This window comes from Salvelinus alpinus, chromosome 4, assembly GCF_045679555.1.
Source record: "Salvelinus alpinus chromosome 4, SLU_Salpinus.1, whole genome shotgun sequence".
Lineage (NCBI taxonomy): Eukaryota > Metazoa > Chordata > Actinopteri > Salmoniformes > Salmonidae > Salvelinus > Salvelinus alpinus.
Genome location: NC_092089.1, coordinates 69267644 through 69285175, shown reverse-complemented (window position 1 = coordinate 69285175; position 17532 = coordinate 69267644). Strand labels below are relative to the sequence as shown.

The window sequence follows — 17532 nt, the reverse complement described above, 5'->3', positions numbered from 1 at the left end:
CAGTGAAAGAGTTGAAGCCTTAAATATCTCTGTAAATTGATTGTGCTTTAGCATTTGCACGGACCCTACTCTTTACTCCGCCCCTTTATGCGTTGATTGGGCACACTGTTACTGGAGCTGTCAGTGCATTGCGAGTTTTTTTCACCTCTAGCTAAATGCCCAGACTTGTAGTGGCCCCGCTTTGTCAGCTGGGTAGGTGGACATCAGGAGAGACAGAGCCGTATCCATGCACTAATTAGTTGGAAAATGATCATCTTTATGAAAGAAATGGATTACCCTCTCAGAAACCAATGTCAGCGCGTCCAGAACCAGGTATTTGTCTTGACTTAACTACTAAAAAGCCAGTCAACATTCCAATTTATGATTAACGTTAGCTGGCTACTAATAAAGTTCCATCGACTGTGTCGTTCATTCATTTTGTCCTGAAAAACTAGTGGCAGGTTTTGTCTCTCACGACACTGTTAGCCAATGTTAGCTCCAGAACTAACGTTAGCTACTTATACTTAGTTACATCCCTTGATAACAGTGGATTTTTTTTGTCTCGAGATTTGCTTTTACTTTTGTTTTAGCTAGCTAACTAATTTAATGTCCGAGCTAGTTTGTCGACATAAAATGGCTAGGTAGCTAACTGCCTTGGTAACTCACTCAGACAACTGACTTGATAACTAGCTAGCTAACGTTAGATGACAGTTGACAAGGGGCAGGTGAGCAGCTACGTTAATTAACTAACAGGTGGCTATTAAGTTAGCTAACAAGCTAGCTAGTTTACTAGCCAAGGCAAGTAACGTTAGCTAACTAACTAACGGTTATTCTGAGCCAACTGGCCAAAGAAATGGCCAGCTAGCGAACTATTGTTTGTCATCTCTGAAATAGCTAGGTAAATCACGTTAACTAGCCAAAGTACCAACAATGCAATGCCAATGGTCATCATCGATTGTCATTTAATTTATATAGTTAGGGGGCTTATTGAAGGGACGGTAACAAGCTGTCAATAATTTTGATTTTTCAGTCAGTCAATAAATGAACATTTGCTGTTGTTGAAAAATGGTTTAGACATCTATTCAACTAAACTAACAGTGTTGAATAGTAACCTAGTTCTAGAATGTTGCCATAATGGATTGACAACTAGCTAACGTTAACTGGATAGTAAAAAAGAATATGTTAATCTGCAAACTAGGCTATACTTTTCTTCGTGATGTATTTGCATTATGATTGTAGCTATATTTTCTGACTAGGTTTGATGGCCATCAGCCGCATACTCTTTTCTCTTTTTGTGGGAGAAGGCAATAATGACATCATCTCTAGAGATTTGCACGTACAGAAAAAGTGTCTGCTAACGCAATGTCATTCCATCATTTTGGCAGTCAGTATGTTCTGACCAGCTGCAAAGAATATAGTTGGCTTGCTAACGAACAAAGACCGTCGTTGACAATCAGTTCAAGGAGCAGTTGTTCTGTTTCAATCGGCCTAATGCATTGTCCTCTGTCGTAATGTCAAACGTTTGATAAAGATATTTGTTTTGTGTGTATTTTTTCACTAAGATTTAGACCTTGTGTGCAGTGATGCTGGGTGCACTGCCAATCAAAGTTGTTTTTCTCATTTCTGTGCTGTTTTTCCATGTACAGCCGAGAGGTGGCAGTGCGGAGAGGATAACTTGTTTACTGCGATTCAACATTCAGAAGTAGCTAGAACAATAGAGGAATGTGCTCAGTGACATGCATTCCTTAATATTTGATGTAAAATTAGATTTGACCTGTACCTGCACTTGCATATAGGGGTTTAGACCTAGGCTTTCTTCAATGCTATGTATATGTCAGATGTGTCACATTTATCTCCTGCACCAAACCTGTCATACATAAAAATGTGATGAATAGCCATCCTTATGAGATTTGCACCAGGCGTTTGCAGATTTGACTAGACAGAAGCATGGGATGTATATTTTTAATTTGAATAAACAAGATCCTTTCTGAGGTTTACAGTTTTGGACATGTTGCAGCTCTGGTTAGAAAACAACAGACATATTGTTGCATCATGCTTTTGGGTGTTCTTTGTGCAGAACCCAAAGTAGGGCCCCTCCTAGACTATTGCTCCCTTACCACTGTATATCTTGTCAATAAAAGTGCCAGCAGATAAATGTCAAGTGTTTAAAAACTGTGTTATCTGCTGACATTGATATGAATTGGCAATTCTTACACAAGTTGTGTGACAGTTGCAAAATAAATGTACACACGTGTTTCAATCATTTCACCCGCACCGCTCGATCGCGTCTGCGTAGGAAAGCGCTAAAATAGAACTTGGTTCTATTTGATACACGCGACACACTGCAAGTCCCCTCCTGTTGTATTCGGTGCATGTGACAAATAAAGTTTGATTTGATAATTGGCTATCAGGAAGATACCAACCCTGGATGCTTGAAAGACAAAGGAGGAGAGATTAAAGAAAGCTAAAATCTAACTAGCTTTAATTTTTTATCTGTGGATTAATTGTCAGAGTAGAGAAACATACGATTTTGTATGACTGGGTCAAAATTCTGGGAAGAACCAACTAACAAGAGGACCGTGTGCATAAAATAACAACCCAATGTTTATCTCCCAAGACCAGCTAGCTATCTGAATGTCCATGAATGTTTCATTTGTGTTTCGACCTGTACCCAAATTATTAAAGTTGGTTTTGATATTTTAGCCTGCGTGTCATGATCGGGACTGGTGTGGGTGGACAAAATCACCATGCTGCGATGGCGCATATGTCTGTGGCTGGTGTAGTCAGCATATTAGGCGTACTTTTAGTTTGAAAAAGAGGCAGAGAGAAGGTTGAAAAGGGGGTATTATGAATGTAACTAACCAGGCTACAAAAGATGACTAGATCAAACAAATAAAGTAACCTGAATTCTGAAACACCTTGTGTGCATTAGCACTTGTTTCTTGTCTATACTCAGCTGTCTGCCTCATGTCACCATATAATCTGGTTCTACCTGCTTGTCATGTTTTTTTGTTGTGCATGTCTCTCCATATGTAGCATGGTATGTTTGTGTGGGTCGTCTGTGGCTTCTGTCCTGCCCAGCACCCCCTACCCCCACTCCCTACCCCTCCTGTGGGCTGCAGCTGGTTGTTTAGCACACCTCCCTTGCAGAGCCAAAAACAGAGCTCGCTGTTTGTGTTTCCGGTGAAGTGGGACGAGTGTGTTAAAGGCACGCAGCCGGTACTCGACACTAGCAGAGCAGCTAATAACAAGGACAGACCCCTTCAGGCTCACTTAGAGGGATATTCTATCTGCATTCCATCTCCTCTTTCATCTGCAGCTAACCTCCTCCCTTGCAGCACCCTGCACTACCTTATCCGCTCCCTCCCTCCCTGTCACATTTACCCTTTGAACCACTACTTGCATCATTTTTCTAGTCTTCGTTCTCCTTTGCTTGGTCATCTCTGCATACTTCCCATTTCTTATTTCATACTCCACAATTTATAGGCCATTGTCTATTTAAGCAATAAGGCACCTCGGCGGTTTGTGGTGTATTGCCAATATACCACGGCTAAGGGCTGTTCTTACACACGATGCAACGCAGTGTGCCTGTGGATACAGCCCTTAGCAGTGGAATATTGGCCATATACCACAAACCCCCGAGGTGCCTTATTGCTATAATAAACTGGTTACCAATGTAATTGGAGCAGTAAAAATAAATGTTTGTCATACCTGTGGTATACGGTCTGATATACCACGGCTGTCAGCCAATCAGCATTCAGGGCTCGAACCACCCAGTTTATAATCTGCCTGTTTCCCATCCCCTTTTCCCATCTGTTTGTTTCTTCTTTCCCTCCCCTCACCACTGCCACTATCCTTCGCATCTCGTTTTTACCTTGTGATGTTCTCGAATCAATAAACAAATGCGTTTCCCTGTGCAGCAGAGAGGCAGGGACCAGGGTCAGAGTGGATGATGTGGTAAATCAATGGTTCTTTTGCATTTCAAATCATGTTAACCTCTGCAGAGACCCAGGGAGTTACAGGCCTTCGTCAGGACAATACTTTATTGAAAGGCTTTCAGCTGATTTACAGCCGCTCAACCTTCCTCACTTAATACAATACAGCAGTCTGCTCTTGGAAACACTATCAGTAATCCCTGTGCATGTTATTAGTCTCAGCCTTTACACTTTGATATTATATGCTGTTGCAATCAGTATGGCATGTCTCTATATAGGCCTACAGTTGAAGTCGGAAGTTTACATACACCTTAGCCAAATACATTTAAACTCAGTTTTTCACAATTCCTGACATTTAATCCTAGTACAAATGTCCTCTTAGGTAAGTTAGTATCACCACTTTATTTTAAGAATGTGAAATGCCAGAATAATAGTAGAGTGATTTATTTCAGCTTTTATTTCTTTCATCACATTCCCAGTGGGTCAGAAGTTTACATACACTCAATTAGTATTTGGTAGCATTGCCTTTAAATTGTTTAACATGGGTCAAATGTTTTGGGTAGCCTTCCACAAGCTTCCCACAATAAGTTGGGTGAATTTTGGCCCATTCCTCCTGACAGAGCTGGTGTAACTGAGTCAGGTTTGTAGGCCTCCTTGCTCGCACAAGCTTTTTCAGTTCTGCCCATACATTTTCGATAGGATTGAGGTCAGGGCTTTGTGTGTGCCACTCCAATATCTTGACTTTGTTGTCCTTAAGCCATTTTGCCACAACTTTGGAAGTATGCTTGGGGTCATTGTCCATTTAGAAGACCCATTTGCGACCAAGCTTTAACTTCCTGACTGATGTCTTGAGATGTTGCTTCAATATATCCACATACTTTTCCTTCCTCATGAGGCCATCTATTTTGTAAAGTGCACCAGTCCCTCCTGCAGCAAAGCACTCCCACAGCATGATGCTGCCACCCCCGTGCTTCACGGTTGGGATGGTGTTCTTCGGCTTGCAAGCATCCCTCTTTTTCCTCAAAACATAACAATGGTCATTATGGCCAAACAGTTATATTTTTGTTTCATCAGACGAGAGGACATTTCTCCAAAAAGTATGATCTTTGTCCCCATGTGCAGTTGCAAACCGTAGTCTGGCTTTATTATGGCAGTTTTGGAGCAGTGGCTTCCTCCTTGCTGAGCGGCCTTTCAGGTTATGTCGATATAGGACTCGTTTTACTGTGGATATAGATACCTTTGTACCTGTTTCCTCCAGCATCTTCACAAGGTGCTTTGCTGTTGTTCTGGGAATGATTTGCACTTTTCGCACCAAAGTACGTTCATCTCCAGGAGACAGAACGTGTCTCCTTCCTGAGCGGTATGACGGCTGCGTGGTCCCATGGTGTTTATACTTGCGTGCTATTGTTTGTACAGATGAACGTGGTACCTTCAGGCATTTGGAAATTGTTCCCAAGGATGAACCAGTCTTGTCAGGGTCTACAATTTTTTTTTCTGAGGTCTTGGCTGATTTCTATTGATTTTCCCATGATGTCAAGCAAAAAGGCACTGAGTTTGAAGGTTGGCCTTGAAATACATCCGCAGGTACACCTCCAATTGACTCAAATGATGTCAATTAGGCTATCAGAAGCTTCTAACGCCATGACATCATTTTCTGGAATTTTCCAAGCTGTTTAAAGTCAGTCAACTTAGTGTATGCAAACTTCTGACCCACTGGAATTGTGATAGTGAAATAATCTGTCTGTAAACAATTGTAGGAAAAATTACTTGTGTCATGCACAAAGTAGATGTCCTAACCAACTTGCCAAAACTATAGTTTGTTAACAAGAAATTTGTGGTGTGGTTGAAAAACGAGTTTTAATGACTCCAACCTAAGTGTATGTAAACTTCCGACTTCAACTGTATGTGTTAATTTCCTTGATTAGCTTATAGCAATTGACCTAGAGGCCCTTTCAGTTGATTTCATTAGTTGTTACTCATTTATACTGAACAAAAATATAACCGCAACATGCAACAATTTCAAAGATTTTGCAGAGTTACAGTTCATGTAAGGAAATCAGTTGATTGGAATAAATGAATTAGGCTATTCTATGGATTTCACATGACTGGGCAGGGTGGGTCTGGGAGGGAATAGGTCCACTCACTTGGGAGCCAGGCCCACCCACTGGGAAGCCAGGCCCAGCTAATCAGAATGAGTTTTTCTCAACAAAAAGTCTTTATTACAGACATACTCGACCCTCCCAATCTGACGATCCCGCAGGTGAAGAAGCTAGATGTAGAGCTCCTGGGCTGCCGTGGTTACACGTGGTCTGCGGTTGTGAGGCAGGTTGGACGTACTGCCAAATTCTCTAAAACGACGTTGGAGGCTGCTTATGGTAGATTCATTAACATTCAATTCTCTGGCAACTGCTCTGGTGGACATTTCAGCAGTCAGCATGCCAATTGCACTCTCCCTCAACTCGAGACATCTATGGTATGTGACAAAACAGCACATTTTAGAGTGACCTTTTATTGTCCCCCAGCACAAGGTGCACCTGTGTAATGAGCATTCCGTTTTAAACAACTTCTTAGCATGCCACACCCCTCTGGTGGCTGGATTATCTTGACAAAGGATAAAATGCTCACTAACAGGGATGTAAACAAATTTGTGCACAAAATGAGAGAAATAAGCTTTGCTGGGATTTTTTTATTTCAACTCATGAAACATGGGACCAGCACTTTAAATGTTGCGTTTATATTATTATTTTTATTGTAGTTTGTACATTAGCTACGTTTTTTTATTTTGTGCCACTTGTTAGTTGGGCTATACGTACACAAATACAATTGTGTTAAGAGTCAGCAGAATTGATGTGCGACTCATTGTCATTTCCTGCCTGGGACTGATGAAAGGATGTTGGTTCCTGTTTTAGTTTGACTAGACTACTTCTTATAATGGAACATGTTGGAGATTAATTTCCCTATTTGAGCATGTCAAGATGTCTGGGGAGACTAATTGTACCGTATAGAAAATGTATGCCGTTGTGATAGTTTAAAGTGTCTGACTTTTTCTTGTCTGGTTTGAATTATTAGTGAACAATTGCAAAATTCCAACAACGGTGAACAGAATGACTAGTTCCATGTCTTCTGAAGCAGGTCACTCACCCTACCTGTATGTGTGCCACTGACACCTTCCATACAGGTTCTCTCATACTGTAACTTAAAGGGATACTTATGGATTTTGGCAATGAGGCCCTTTATCTTCTTCCCCAGAGTCAGATTAAGTTGTGGATACCATGTTTATGTCTCTGTCTAGTATGAAGGAAGTTAAAGGTAGTTTTGCAAGCCAACGTTAACTAGCGTTAGCACAATGACTGGAGGTCTATGGTATCTGCTAGCATGCTTGATTCTGTTTCCCTACAGCGCTATCAGGTAAATGGTGACTGGCCTGTTGAGAGGTGCTGAACACATTTGTCTTTACTGCCACTGTGAGCCTGTTTTTCATCAGGCTTGGTTATCGGGCCCTGATGAACTGTGATATATTTACAGGGCGAGTGGGACATGACCTCTGAGGCTCGTAGCATCCTGGTTGGGAATAGGGTTCCATCTGGCTGACTGGTCCTGAGCGTTGGCATTACAGCTTTAACGCATCGGTCTGACACGTTAATAACACACACTAATAATGTGGTGTCATGGCCACAGCAGGATGTTTATGATACAGCCTTTAAAGCCTGACTGAGCCCTGACTGAAATTTTAACTTGTGTTTAATTCGCTTGTATGGAACTTGATTCCCAGAAAGTTCCTCAAAATACCCATGGAGACTTGGTTAGACCGAGTTCCTGGAGAGTGGGACTTTGATTGCTCTCCAACATGGAAAATGTGGGGCCACAAATCAGCAGGCACAGAGTTGTGGGGGCATACATGTAGGGTTGTGTGAGTGACGTACGCCAGTGTGTCAAAGACCTTGATGCTAGACCAATGAGGCCCATGTCGTAGAGTTGAGCTCCCGCGTTCCTTGAAAGTAGGCAAGTGGGTCAGGATCCAAGTCTGCATGTCAAGAGCTTTCTCTCCTGTTTGCTGCAGTCTCTGTCACTGAACCACTTACATGTTTTTCTCTCTTCAAAGGCCACACCTGACCATGCATGCTCTATATAGGACTACCATGAGATTGACACATTGCAGTCAATGGCTGTTGCATGGTGATTTTAAAAATAACTCAAGTCATTGTGAATGAGGACTCGTGTATTGGAAGGCCATAGAAATAAAATGTCACATTTAATCATTGAGGCAATGAATGCCATGGGCTGTCAGCTGAGTGGTTAAACCCCCTAGGCCTATCCTGTTCCCCTTCTTGACATCCACCAAAATGTTGGAGATGTGTGTTCATTTTAATATTGGATAGTCTTTGTGCCTAATGTTGGAGGAAGAGCAGCGCCACCTGCTGGGTAAGGTGTGAAGTGAAGCGTTTTTATGAGCCACAGAGAAGCCAGTGAGGTATGCTAACATGCGGCTAAATGCCACGGAGCTATTACGTGAGGTGTTAGAGCTACATAACGACCATCGCAAATCACCATCGCTGCCACACACCCGCTGATATAGATATACCTTTGGGGAGGGGATGAGGGGAGCCATAACTAGTGGCTGTGGCGGTCACGAAATTGTCCGCCGGGGATTGTCAAGCAGATAACTGTCGGTCTCACGGTAATTGACCAAAACAAATTTAGGATCTCCTGGCTTCCACATATAGCCTACAAGCCATTTAAAAAAAGTCAATGTAATATAGCCTACACCTTAACAATAAATCCATGATTTATTTTAGACAGGTCTAAAGAAGCATGATATGAAGAAAATGTAGTCAATTTCAGATGAAAAGGATAGCGTACTCTTGAGTTGTCCTGATGTGGTTATGCCAAATGGCTGTGGGTTACACTAGTTCATTTAGCAGACAAGATTTGCTTATAATTCCGTGGCATTATTTTAGAATATGAAGAATTCAATTTGAACAAGACTGAATAAAATATATAAATATTGTCTCCAAACGATTTGAGGGAGTGCGCACATGCGGCTATTCTGTTTTGAGCGGTGAACAAAGAAATGGGTACTCCTGTATGCTTAATTAAGAGTTAATGTAACTTTAATTGTTATACAAAAGTTGGCCTATGTGTTTATATTTTTTTTACATTGTAAGGCTGCATGATTAGATTATAAAGTCATGAGCTCTGCTTTTGTACACACTCCAATAGTCTCATTCACAATTTGACAAGCACTTGATGATGCCTTGAATTTCACTGTGGCATCCCCTTTGTGGCCGTAATGCACCCTAAAGAAATCCATGCCCTTTGCGGCCTGGAGTGCTGCGTTGTGCCCTTCTCCCTGGGTGTGCTGTGCAATTGGAAGCCCTCTCACTCACATGGCTCTTCAGAGGTGCGTGTTGGAAGAACTGTTCACATTTACTTTTCGTCAAGATGAGTAGGCCTAACAAACAGCAAAAGCACTAGCCTATGTCAATCTACTATCCCCCATAGTACATTAGTTGACCTGTTCTGTGTGAGAAATAAATATTCCAAACATAGTCCAGGACAGTTGTGGGATGTGATAGATCCCAAATGAATACAACCACTAGCATCAAAACATGTTTTATGCAATGTGGCTGACGCAACAAATCAGAATGTTTAGCTTAAAATGGCTATTTCTTCACATTATAAGCGCAGCAATGCATACATGGTAGTAGGCTATAAGTGCAAATGTTCCATTAGTGGAAAACACCATTATCAAAAGTGACCGCAAATGCGATTATGCATGTAATGCTTTTATTATAAAGGGTCATTTTTTATGGTGAAAATGATCTTCCCCAAACTTGAAAGTCACGTGCTGCTTATATATGCCAGTTAGACTCTACACCCTTTGTAAAGCGGATTAATGTACTTAATTTTAAGAAGTTATTTGGCTACTTTAGTTGTAATACAAACCTTATCAAAGCATATATGCCTATGGGCTAGGCTACATGAGGTGTGCGACTAGGATTCCAAAAAGTCACATTGTATCTTATGCTGGGCGTCATTCACAGGGGATAATATTTCATTCACAAGTGATAAGCTAATATTGTCACCCATCACACTTTTCTTGATTTAATCTTATCTTTACATATACTAAATAATGTGTAACGTTTTGATTTAGAATGGACCATTATCATGCACCTGTATCGAAAACGGGGGCAGCAGGAAAAAATACATGTCATCTATGCACTTAAATAGCGAATGGAGAACGCTTTTGAGAACGGTTTATTTTCATGCCAGCCAGGTAGGCTATACTCCTTGTTGTAAAGAAGCAATGTGCTTAATATTAGGGAAGTTGAGAAATAAATATAGTAGGCCTAACCTATAGAAAGCTGATGGGATCCTTATATTTTTAATAGTGGCCATCACTCTGTTTTCTCCAGCATTTGCATAGCCTATAGAAATGTTGCGCAACTTGAGCTCATGGGCTCTCGTGAAGGGTCTGATTAGATTTTCGAAGACATTTGCATTGATATCACAGTGATTAGAGGGACAATAGAGTGCTGAGTACCAGGCAGTTAGCAAGTTTAGTAGGCTACTAATGACCATCAGCAGCATCAGAGCTTGAAGCCTAATTACCTCGACTTAAATGGTCATGTGGAATTTGACTGCCTTCATCACTCGTGACCGCCGGTGTGGCGGTAATAAGTTCACCGCAACAGCCCTAGCCATAACTGAGAACACCAGGCTCTGCCAGCAGAGGCTGCTTAGCCACTTGGACCCTATGTAAGCTGCCCTGGCCTCTCACATTTCACACACTGTGGAACCGAGTCAAGACCCGCTCTCTCCAGCCCGGTGCCAACACCTTTTCCTAGAAGCCGTTGTATGAGAGTGAGAGAGGTAATAAATCCCTTTAGCCTTTATAAGACCAGTCTCTCTGAGTCCATGTTTCTCTTGGCCTGTGACTCTCCTCCTCCCCTGCCAGACTCTCCCTGTCGGTTTGGACTTTCCTCCTTCTTTACTGTGGTTCTTCCCTCAATGAGGCCTCATTCAGTTCCAGCCTCACAATCCCCCATACACCCAAGTTCCTCTACATGTATCTGCTCTACTCATTTTATCATAGTAAAGTGGAGGACTTTGAGCAGTTAATTCAGGGTAGTCTCATTGCATCCTCCTATGACTATTGATTTTGCACCCCATTATTTCTATCTCTACTTTGCACATTCTTCCACTGCAAATCAACCATTCCAGTGTTTTACTTGCTATATTGTATTTACTTTGCCACCATGGCTTTTTTTTGTTGCCTTCACCTCCCTTATCTCACCTCACTTGCTCACATTGTATATAGACTTATTTTTCTACTGTATTATTGACTGTATGTTTGTTTTACTCCATGTGTAACTCTGTGTTGTTGTTTGTGTCGAACTGCTTTGCTTTATCTTGGCCAGGTCGCAATTGTAAATGAGAACTTGTTCTCAACTTGCCTACCTGGTTAAATAAAGGTGAAATAAATAAAATAAAATGTATCTGTTTTGTCTTTTGGTTGATCCTCTCTGGTACTGTGAATGTGTGGGATGCTGAGCTCTTTTCTCTACCAGCAAGTCTCTCTGCCTGAAAAGTGTGCAGAGCGGCCTTGTTTGTGTTTTGCAGGGGAATATTGTGAGGAATGTCTAGTGGTACAATATCTTTGCTGCGGTTATAAGAAGGCTCCTGTCAACGGTTGGTTCAAAACCCACAGTCCTGACCTGCCTGCAATTCACATACCGATCTCACTGTAGGCTGACACCACAGGACCATCAAAACTGAGGCTATCTGTCAGCATGCCTGCCACCATAAGCAATCCTCACTAAATAAGGCTTGTGGAAAAACTGGCATTTAATTTATTCCCCATTTTTTTGTTATAAAACATTGATTTTCACCTGGGATGAATCATTGCATAGACCTAGTTGGCAGTTGCTGTGTGCATTGTCAGTGGCATATTGTCTCTGCCACCTGTCTCACCCTCCTCTTCCTCTGGTCCTGTCCAGGTGACGAAGGTGAACGCTGAGAAGGAGCGGGTGTCGCTGCGGTGCATGAAGGCTCTGGCCAGCAGGGGGGGTGTGGACGCCGTGTCCCAGCAGATGGCCTCTCACCCCCAGTACCTGGAGAGCTTCCTCCGCACCCAGCACTACATCCTCCACATGGACGGCCCCCTGCCCCTGCAGTACCGCCACTACATCGCCATTATGGTGAGGCCACTGGACACACGCGCACTGCATGATGCACAGAAATGCCTCTTGTATTTGCGCCAATCACCCATGCACAGTTGCATACACTTGCACTGACCCCACTTTCATGTACATAAACATTTACACAGACACAAACTCGCCACAACCCACCCACGCACATTGACCCAAATGTGGTCAACATCCTGGAGTCAAGCCTACTTGTATTGAAGTGTGTGTCTCTGTCCCTCCCTCCATCTCTCCCAGGCTGCAGCGCAGCATCACTGTGGCTACCTGGTGTCTCTGCACTCGGCCCAGTTTCTCAGGGTGGGGGGGGACCCGCTGTGGCTACAGGGGCTGGAGGCCGTCCCCCCTCGCCTGCAACACCTTGACCAACTCAACAAGGTTCTGGCCCACCAACCCTGGCTCACCGCCCGCTCACACATACAGGTACCACAAGAACCAGCTCCTTGAAAAAGTTATGGGCTCTTATAAAATGTGCCAAAAACTAATGTTTTGATGCCTAAATTTGGATTTTGATTCATTCTTATCTTTGCGGTTTAGAACAGTGGTTCCCCCTTTTTGTAAGGAACTCAGTCCGGATCAGTTTACTCTTGAAAGTTGTAATGGTAGAATGCACAAGGTGCAATTTTGAAATTGGGTAGTGCATCATCAGTTTTCCTCTTGTCATTTCAGACCTTATAGAGCTTTTTATAACTTGCTGATCAACTAGCCCATGTCAGCTAATGTTTTTTAGCCCATAGATGTTGTAGTAATATCACATGAATACACATTAGATATGGCCAAACGTATAGAATTGCAAGACAATGAGCTTTTAACGGCAACATTTTCTCTACACCCCATGACAAAATGTGTATAATTGCAGGAAATGTACTTTAACCCTGCAAAATGTTCTTTCCACCAAGGGGGGGTGTGAACAGCGGGATGTTCCCCAATGTTGGAAGGGGGACCTGAGTGAAAAAAGTTTGGGAACCGCTGGTTTAGAAGGTCATATCCCTGATCAGTAGAGTTCTCCACCCCTGTCTAATCTCCACCATAAGGCCCACTCTCTGCTGTGTCTTTCCCCCACCAGGCATTGCTGAAGACGGGGGAGCAGTGCTGGTCTCTGGCTGAGCTGGTTCAGGCTGTGGTGCTGCTGGCCCACTGCCACTCCCTCTCTAGCTTTGTGTTTGGCTCTGGCACCGACGCCGACCCCGTCCCCCTCCACATAGCCCCCAACGGCACCCCCCCGGGCTACTGCCTCTGTGACGCTGCCAACGGCAATGTCAGCGCGCCTCCGCCTCTCACCACACCCTCAGAGCACACCACACGACAACGGGTAAGGGTTGTGTGCTGTATCAGACTGAGTATGACATCGGCGCTATTCCACAACCGATTGTTTCATGTTCAACTTCACGTCTTTTATCATTTCATCTGTCTTGGCAGTCTCTGGACTCCAGTTGTGAGATGGTGTGTCTGAAAGAGAGGATCCAGAAATCCCAGGAGGAGAAAGAGAGGAGGGGGGAGTGTGTCCTACACACCCAGACAATCCAGCACACAGGTACACGCACACACACACTCAGCTGTCCCCGCTCACTTTCACATTCACACCTGACATTGTGAAGCGGCGAGGGCTAAACTTATCCTCATGTGTGAACCAGTGGAGGCTAGTGGGAGGAGCTATAGGAGGACAGGCTTTTTGTAATTGCTGGAATGGAGTCAATGGAACGGTATAACAAATATGTAAACCACATGTTTGACTCCGTTCCGTTGATTCCATTCCAGCCTTTACAATGAGCCCGTCCGCTTATTGCTGCTCCCACCAGCCTCCACTGGCGTGAACGTTGAGTGACAGATCGACTATATTTATTTATCCTCTCTCACTGTTTCCTCTCAGATGTGGAAGATGAGGAGGAGATGATCTACTCAGCAGACCCCTCTCGTTTCATAACAGACCCCGAGTTCGGCTACCAGGAGTTTGCCCGCAGGGAGGAAGACCACTTCCAAGTATTCCGGGTGCAGGTAAGGACATGGTTTACATTCATGTTGGAATACGTGACGCCCTCCCTAGGAGGTGACCAGCGTCCATATCAGTAAAGTAATAAATCACCTTTTGTAGAATGTGAGTAGCATATGCTGCATCGTATGTCTTTGGGCATATAGTTAGCTGAGGTGTTACAGGAAACATGCCAGTATTTCAGGTTTGTTTGTGCGGTCTGTCTGGGCAGGACTACTCCTGGGAGGACCACGGCTTCTCCCTGGTCAACCGGCTGTACTCGGACATCGGGCACCTGCTGGACGACCGTTTCCGCAGCGTCACGGCGCTCCCCTCATCCCACGGGCCTGACCTGAAGAGAGCCATCTGGAACTACATCCACTGCATGTTGGGAATTAGGTGAGGTCATTCTATTGGTCTGCACACAAACACACACACACACACACACACGTATACATACACAGGCACCAGCACAAATCGTATGAACACTGGGTACATAGTTTGAGTTCTTGTAAAGTAAGATGCTATCGTGATCACATGCATTGCAGCCAGGTTAGTCCTATGATTCAACGCTTGGGATTTGCTGCAAAGGCCCCGCTTGGATAGCATTCATGTTTGCATGACATGTGACACTTGTGGTGTGGGTCTGCAGGTACGACGATTATGACTACGGGGAGGTAAACCAGTTGCTGGAGAGGGAGATGAAGCTTTATATCAAGTCTGTGGCCTGCTACCCTGACGCCACCAAGACCCCGCTGTGTCCCCTGCCCTGGGCACCACTCAAACCTTCCGAGAGGGTACGCACCCCACCTCATACCAATACACACTGCATCCATATAAAGCTGAACTATATACTGGAACTAAATCTACTGGAGAATAATAGTTTTGTCCAAGTAATGTGGTCAAATGGGATGCAAAGTGGTCATTTGTGTTCTGTTTCCCCCTCAACCCCATTCCATCTCTTGCTCTCTCTTATGATATCATCCTTTTTTTCTCTCTCCTCTTAGATCCATGTGAACTTGCTTATAATGGAGGCTCGGTTACAGGCTGAGCTTCTGTATGCTCTGAGAGCCATCACCCAATACATGATAGCTTAGGTCGGGAGGGAGGCACAAAGTTCATCACCAACGGTACAGAAAGACCAAGCTAGAAGGCCGCAGGGTGGGAACCCCCTTACAGCAGGCAGGGATATGGGGAGGACTGGCGATTCTGAGGAAGAAGCGTTGTGCAACTATCTGTCCTATTTCTCAGTTAAAAATGGGACAAGAATTATAATGCAATCATTTAAGATCTAGTGGAAAGCTATTTTCCAAAGTCAAAACACGCAATGCAATTCCTCTCTTCCCCTCGCTCTGCCTGCTCATTTTCCACTGTGCAAGGGTGGTCTGTACACTTCTCATTTAATGTATTTTCCTCTTACAAAATGTCTCTGCTCTTGATGGTTAATGTGCAATTATATTACTATTATTACAATAGATATGAATTATTTTCATTCATTTTTGTCTCAATTCTGTGATGAAAGCAGACGGTTGGTTCTGCAGTGTAGCAAAGAGATGCGTACCCATGGCCAACACAATAACCCATTTCTTGGTTTGTTATTAGTCTTTTCAACTTTACATTTGTTCTAAACTAATTGTTTATCCTTATTGGATTGAGTGGATGTTTTGGAGATATTGCCATAGTTTGTCTTGTTACAGTCCCTGCCAGTGTTGGTGTAGGTAGTTGGTGAGGGTGATGGACAGTTGTTCATTGTAGCTCTCTTAACATTTTTGCATTAGTACTGTAAGGTCAAGAACAAATCAAGACACTGCAAGACGATATCACACAACTATAGTTTATTTTAAAAGCACTTTTATTTATATATATATATAAACAACGTAGCTCAGTGGCAGAGATGGAGGCCAAAGTTGGTCTGAGTCTTTCCTTTCCGCTGTATGGCGTCTGATAGAAAGGATCCTTCTTGGGTCCCTCTGTAGTTAGATCAGCTGATCTCCATTCCTACAGTCACTACATAGCCCCAGAGCGTTCTTGTGTAGGTGGAGTAGTGCAGAGCTACACAGGGTCCTAACAGAGGCCATGGCCCCAGACCTGAAGGAGATCACAATTCACTTCAGTATCTTAGATAAATCTGAAATCGCTACAACTATTTAAAAACACATTTTAACTTTAATATACACAGGGGTGGCCAAAGTAATGTTTTGTAGAGTGACGCACAGCCGTATGACTGTCAGTTGTTATATTGATGTGCTCTAGCATAGATCAAATGAAGGAATCTCCATTTCAAGGAAACCTCAAACATCCCTAAAACTGCATTGGTCAGCAGCACTCTGAACTGGAATATTGCAACAAAAAAGTCCCCAAAAGTGACCTGCACTGGGTTTTGAATTGCTGTTAAACATACTCTACTATGCTACAGAAGATGTAGACTACGGATCAAATGTCATCAGTGGTCTGTGTATGATCTTGTGCATGTGAAAAGTAGGTTTGTCTTTCAATTATTTATTTGGTGAGCTTTATGACCTAAAATAAAGATGCTGATGCATGGTACAATTTGCAGAGCAGAACAATGTGGGTACTGCAAACTAGATTTTTACCTTATTGAATTATTTTCTTTTTTTTTACACTTTTTGTAAACTTTGCATCACAGTACTATGATTGTTGAGCCCTTTGTTCAGTTGCTGGGTTCGCTGCTATATCCTACCTGTTGTGCTGCACCCTGAATATTTCAGCGGCAGTGAGGTTGACGACTCTCTTAATGGGCTCGACCGTTTTAAATGACAGGAGAGGGAAATTAAGAAAGAAGGAAGTGCATATCAATAGATGCAAAAGAAGCGCTTTTTAGTGCAGGTGCCTTTAGGCCAAACTGGACTGGTGCTTGAGTGAACAGGCTAGTCTACTCTGGGTTGAGTGTGGGCCTCATTCGAGCAGACTGCCACGCTGCCTCCTCTGGAACAGTGTTCTGTGGCCCATATAGAACTCCCTGTGCCATCACCGCTGGACACATGGACACTGTTACTCTACTTGGAGTACTACAGTCCTCATTGGCACCTTGTCAACACCTCCATGACATCGTTATGGCTCCAAATGCAGGAGCCAAAGCGTTTTGTGTTCCTGTCTGTCTGAAGCTTCTGACCACCTGGCCAAGGAACTAAACGATAGAGCCACTGACACAAAGTTGGATGTTACAGTTGTTCAATATTTACCACGTAAATGAATGGACAATATAATAAATAAAAAATGTCAAACATAAGTGGAAAAAAGCAAAAAAAAATGTTTTGGGGAAATGTGAAGACTTATTTTTTCTATAAAGATGTTCTATCAAGTGAGTGTTTCCACTGTTTTATTTACTGTGGTTGCCTAATAGTGCTTTCACATTTGCCATATGCTGTAGTCAATTCCAACTCAACTTGTCAGTGCGTACAACTGAGGGACTCGACAACTACGT

The 17532-nt window shown here is 43.2% G+C and overlaps 1 protein-coding gene across 1 annotated transcript; it reads left to right on the top strand.

Moving 5' to 3' along the window:
• The first annotated feature begins 49 nt into the window (after window positions 1-49).
• Window positions 50-17413, top strand: LOC139574283 (sestrin-3-like). Its single transcript, XM_071398706.1, has 9 exons — window positions 50-312; window positions 11915-12115; window positions 12359-12541; window positions 13185-13430; window positions 13538-13652; window positions 13989-14113; window positions 14320-14486; window positions 14740-14884; window positions 15095-17413. The coding sequence occupies exons 1-9, from the start codon at window positions 247-249 to the stop codon at window positions 15182-15184; spliced, it is 1338 nt and encodes a 445-aa protein (XP_071254807.1). The 5' UTR covers window positions 50-246; the 3' UTR covers window positions 15185-17413.
• The last annotated feature ends 119 nt before the right edge of the window (window positions 17414-17532 follow it).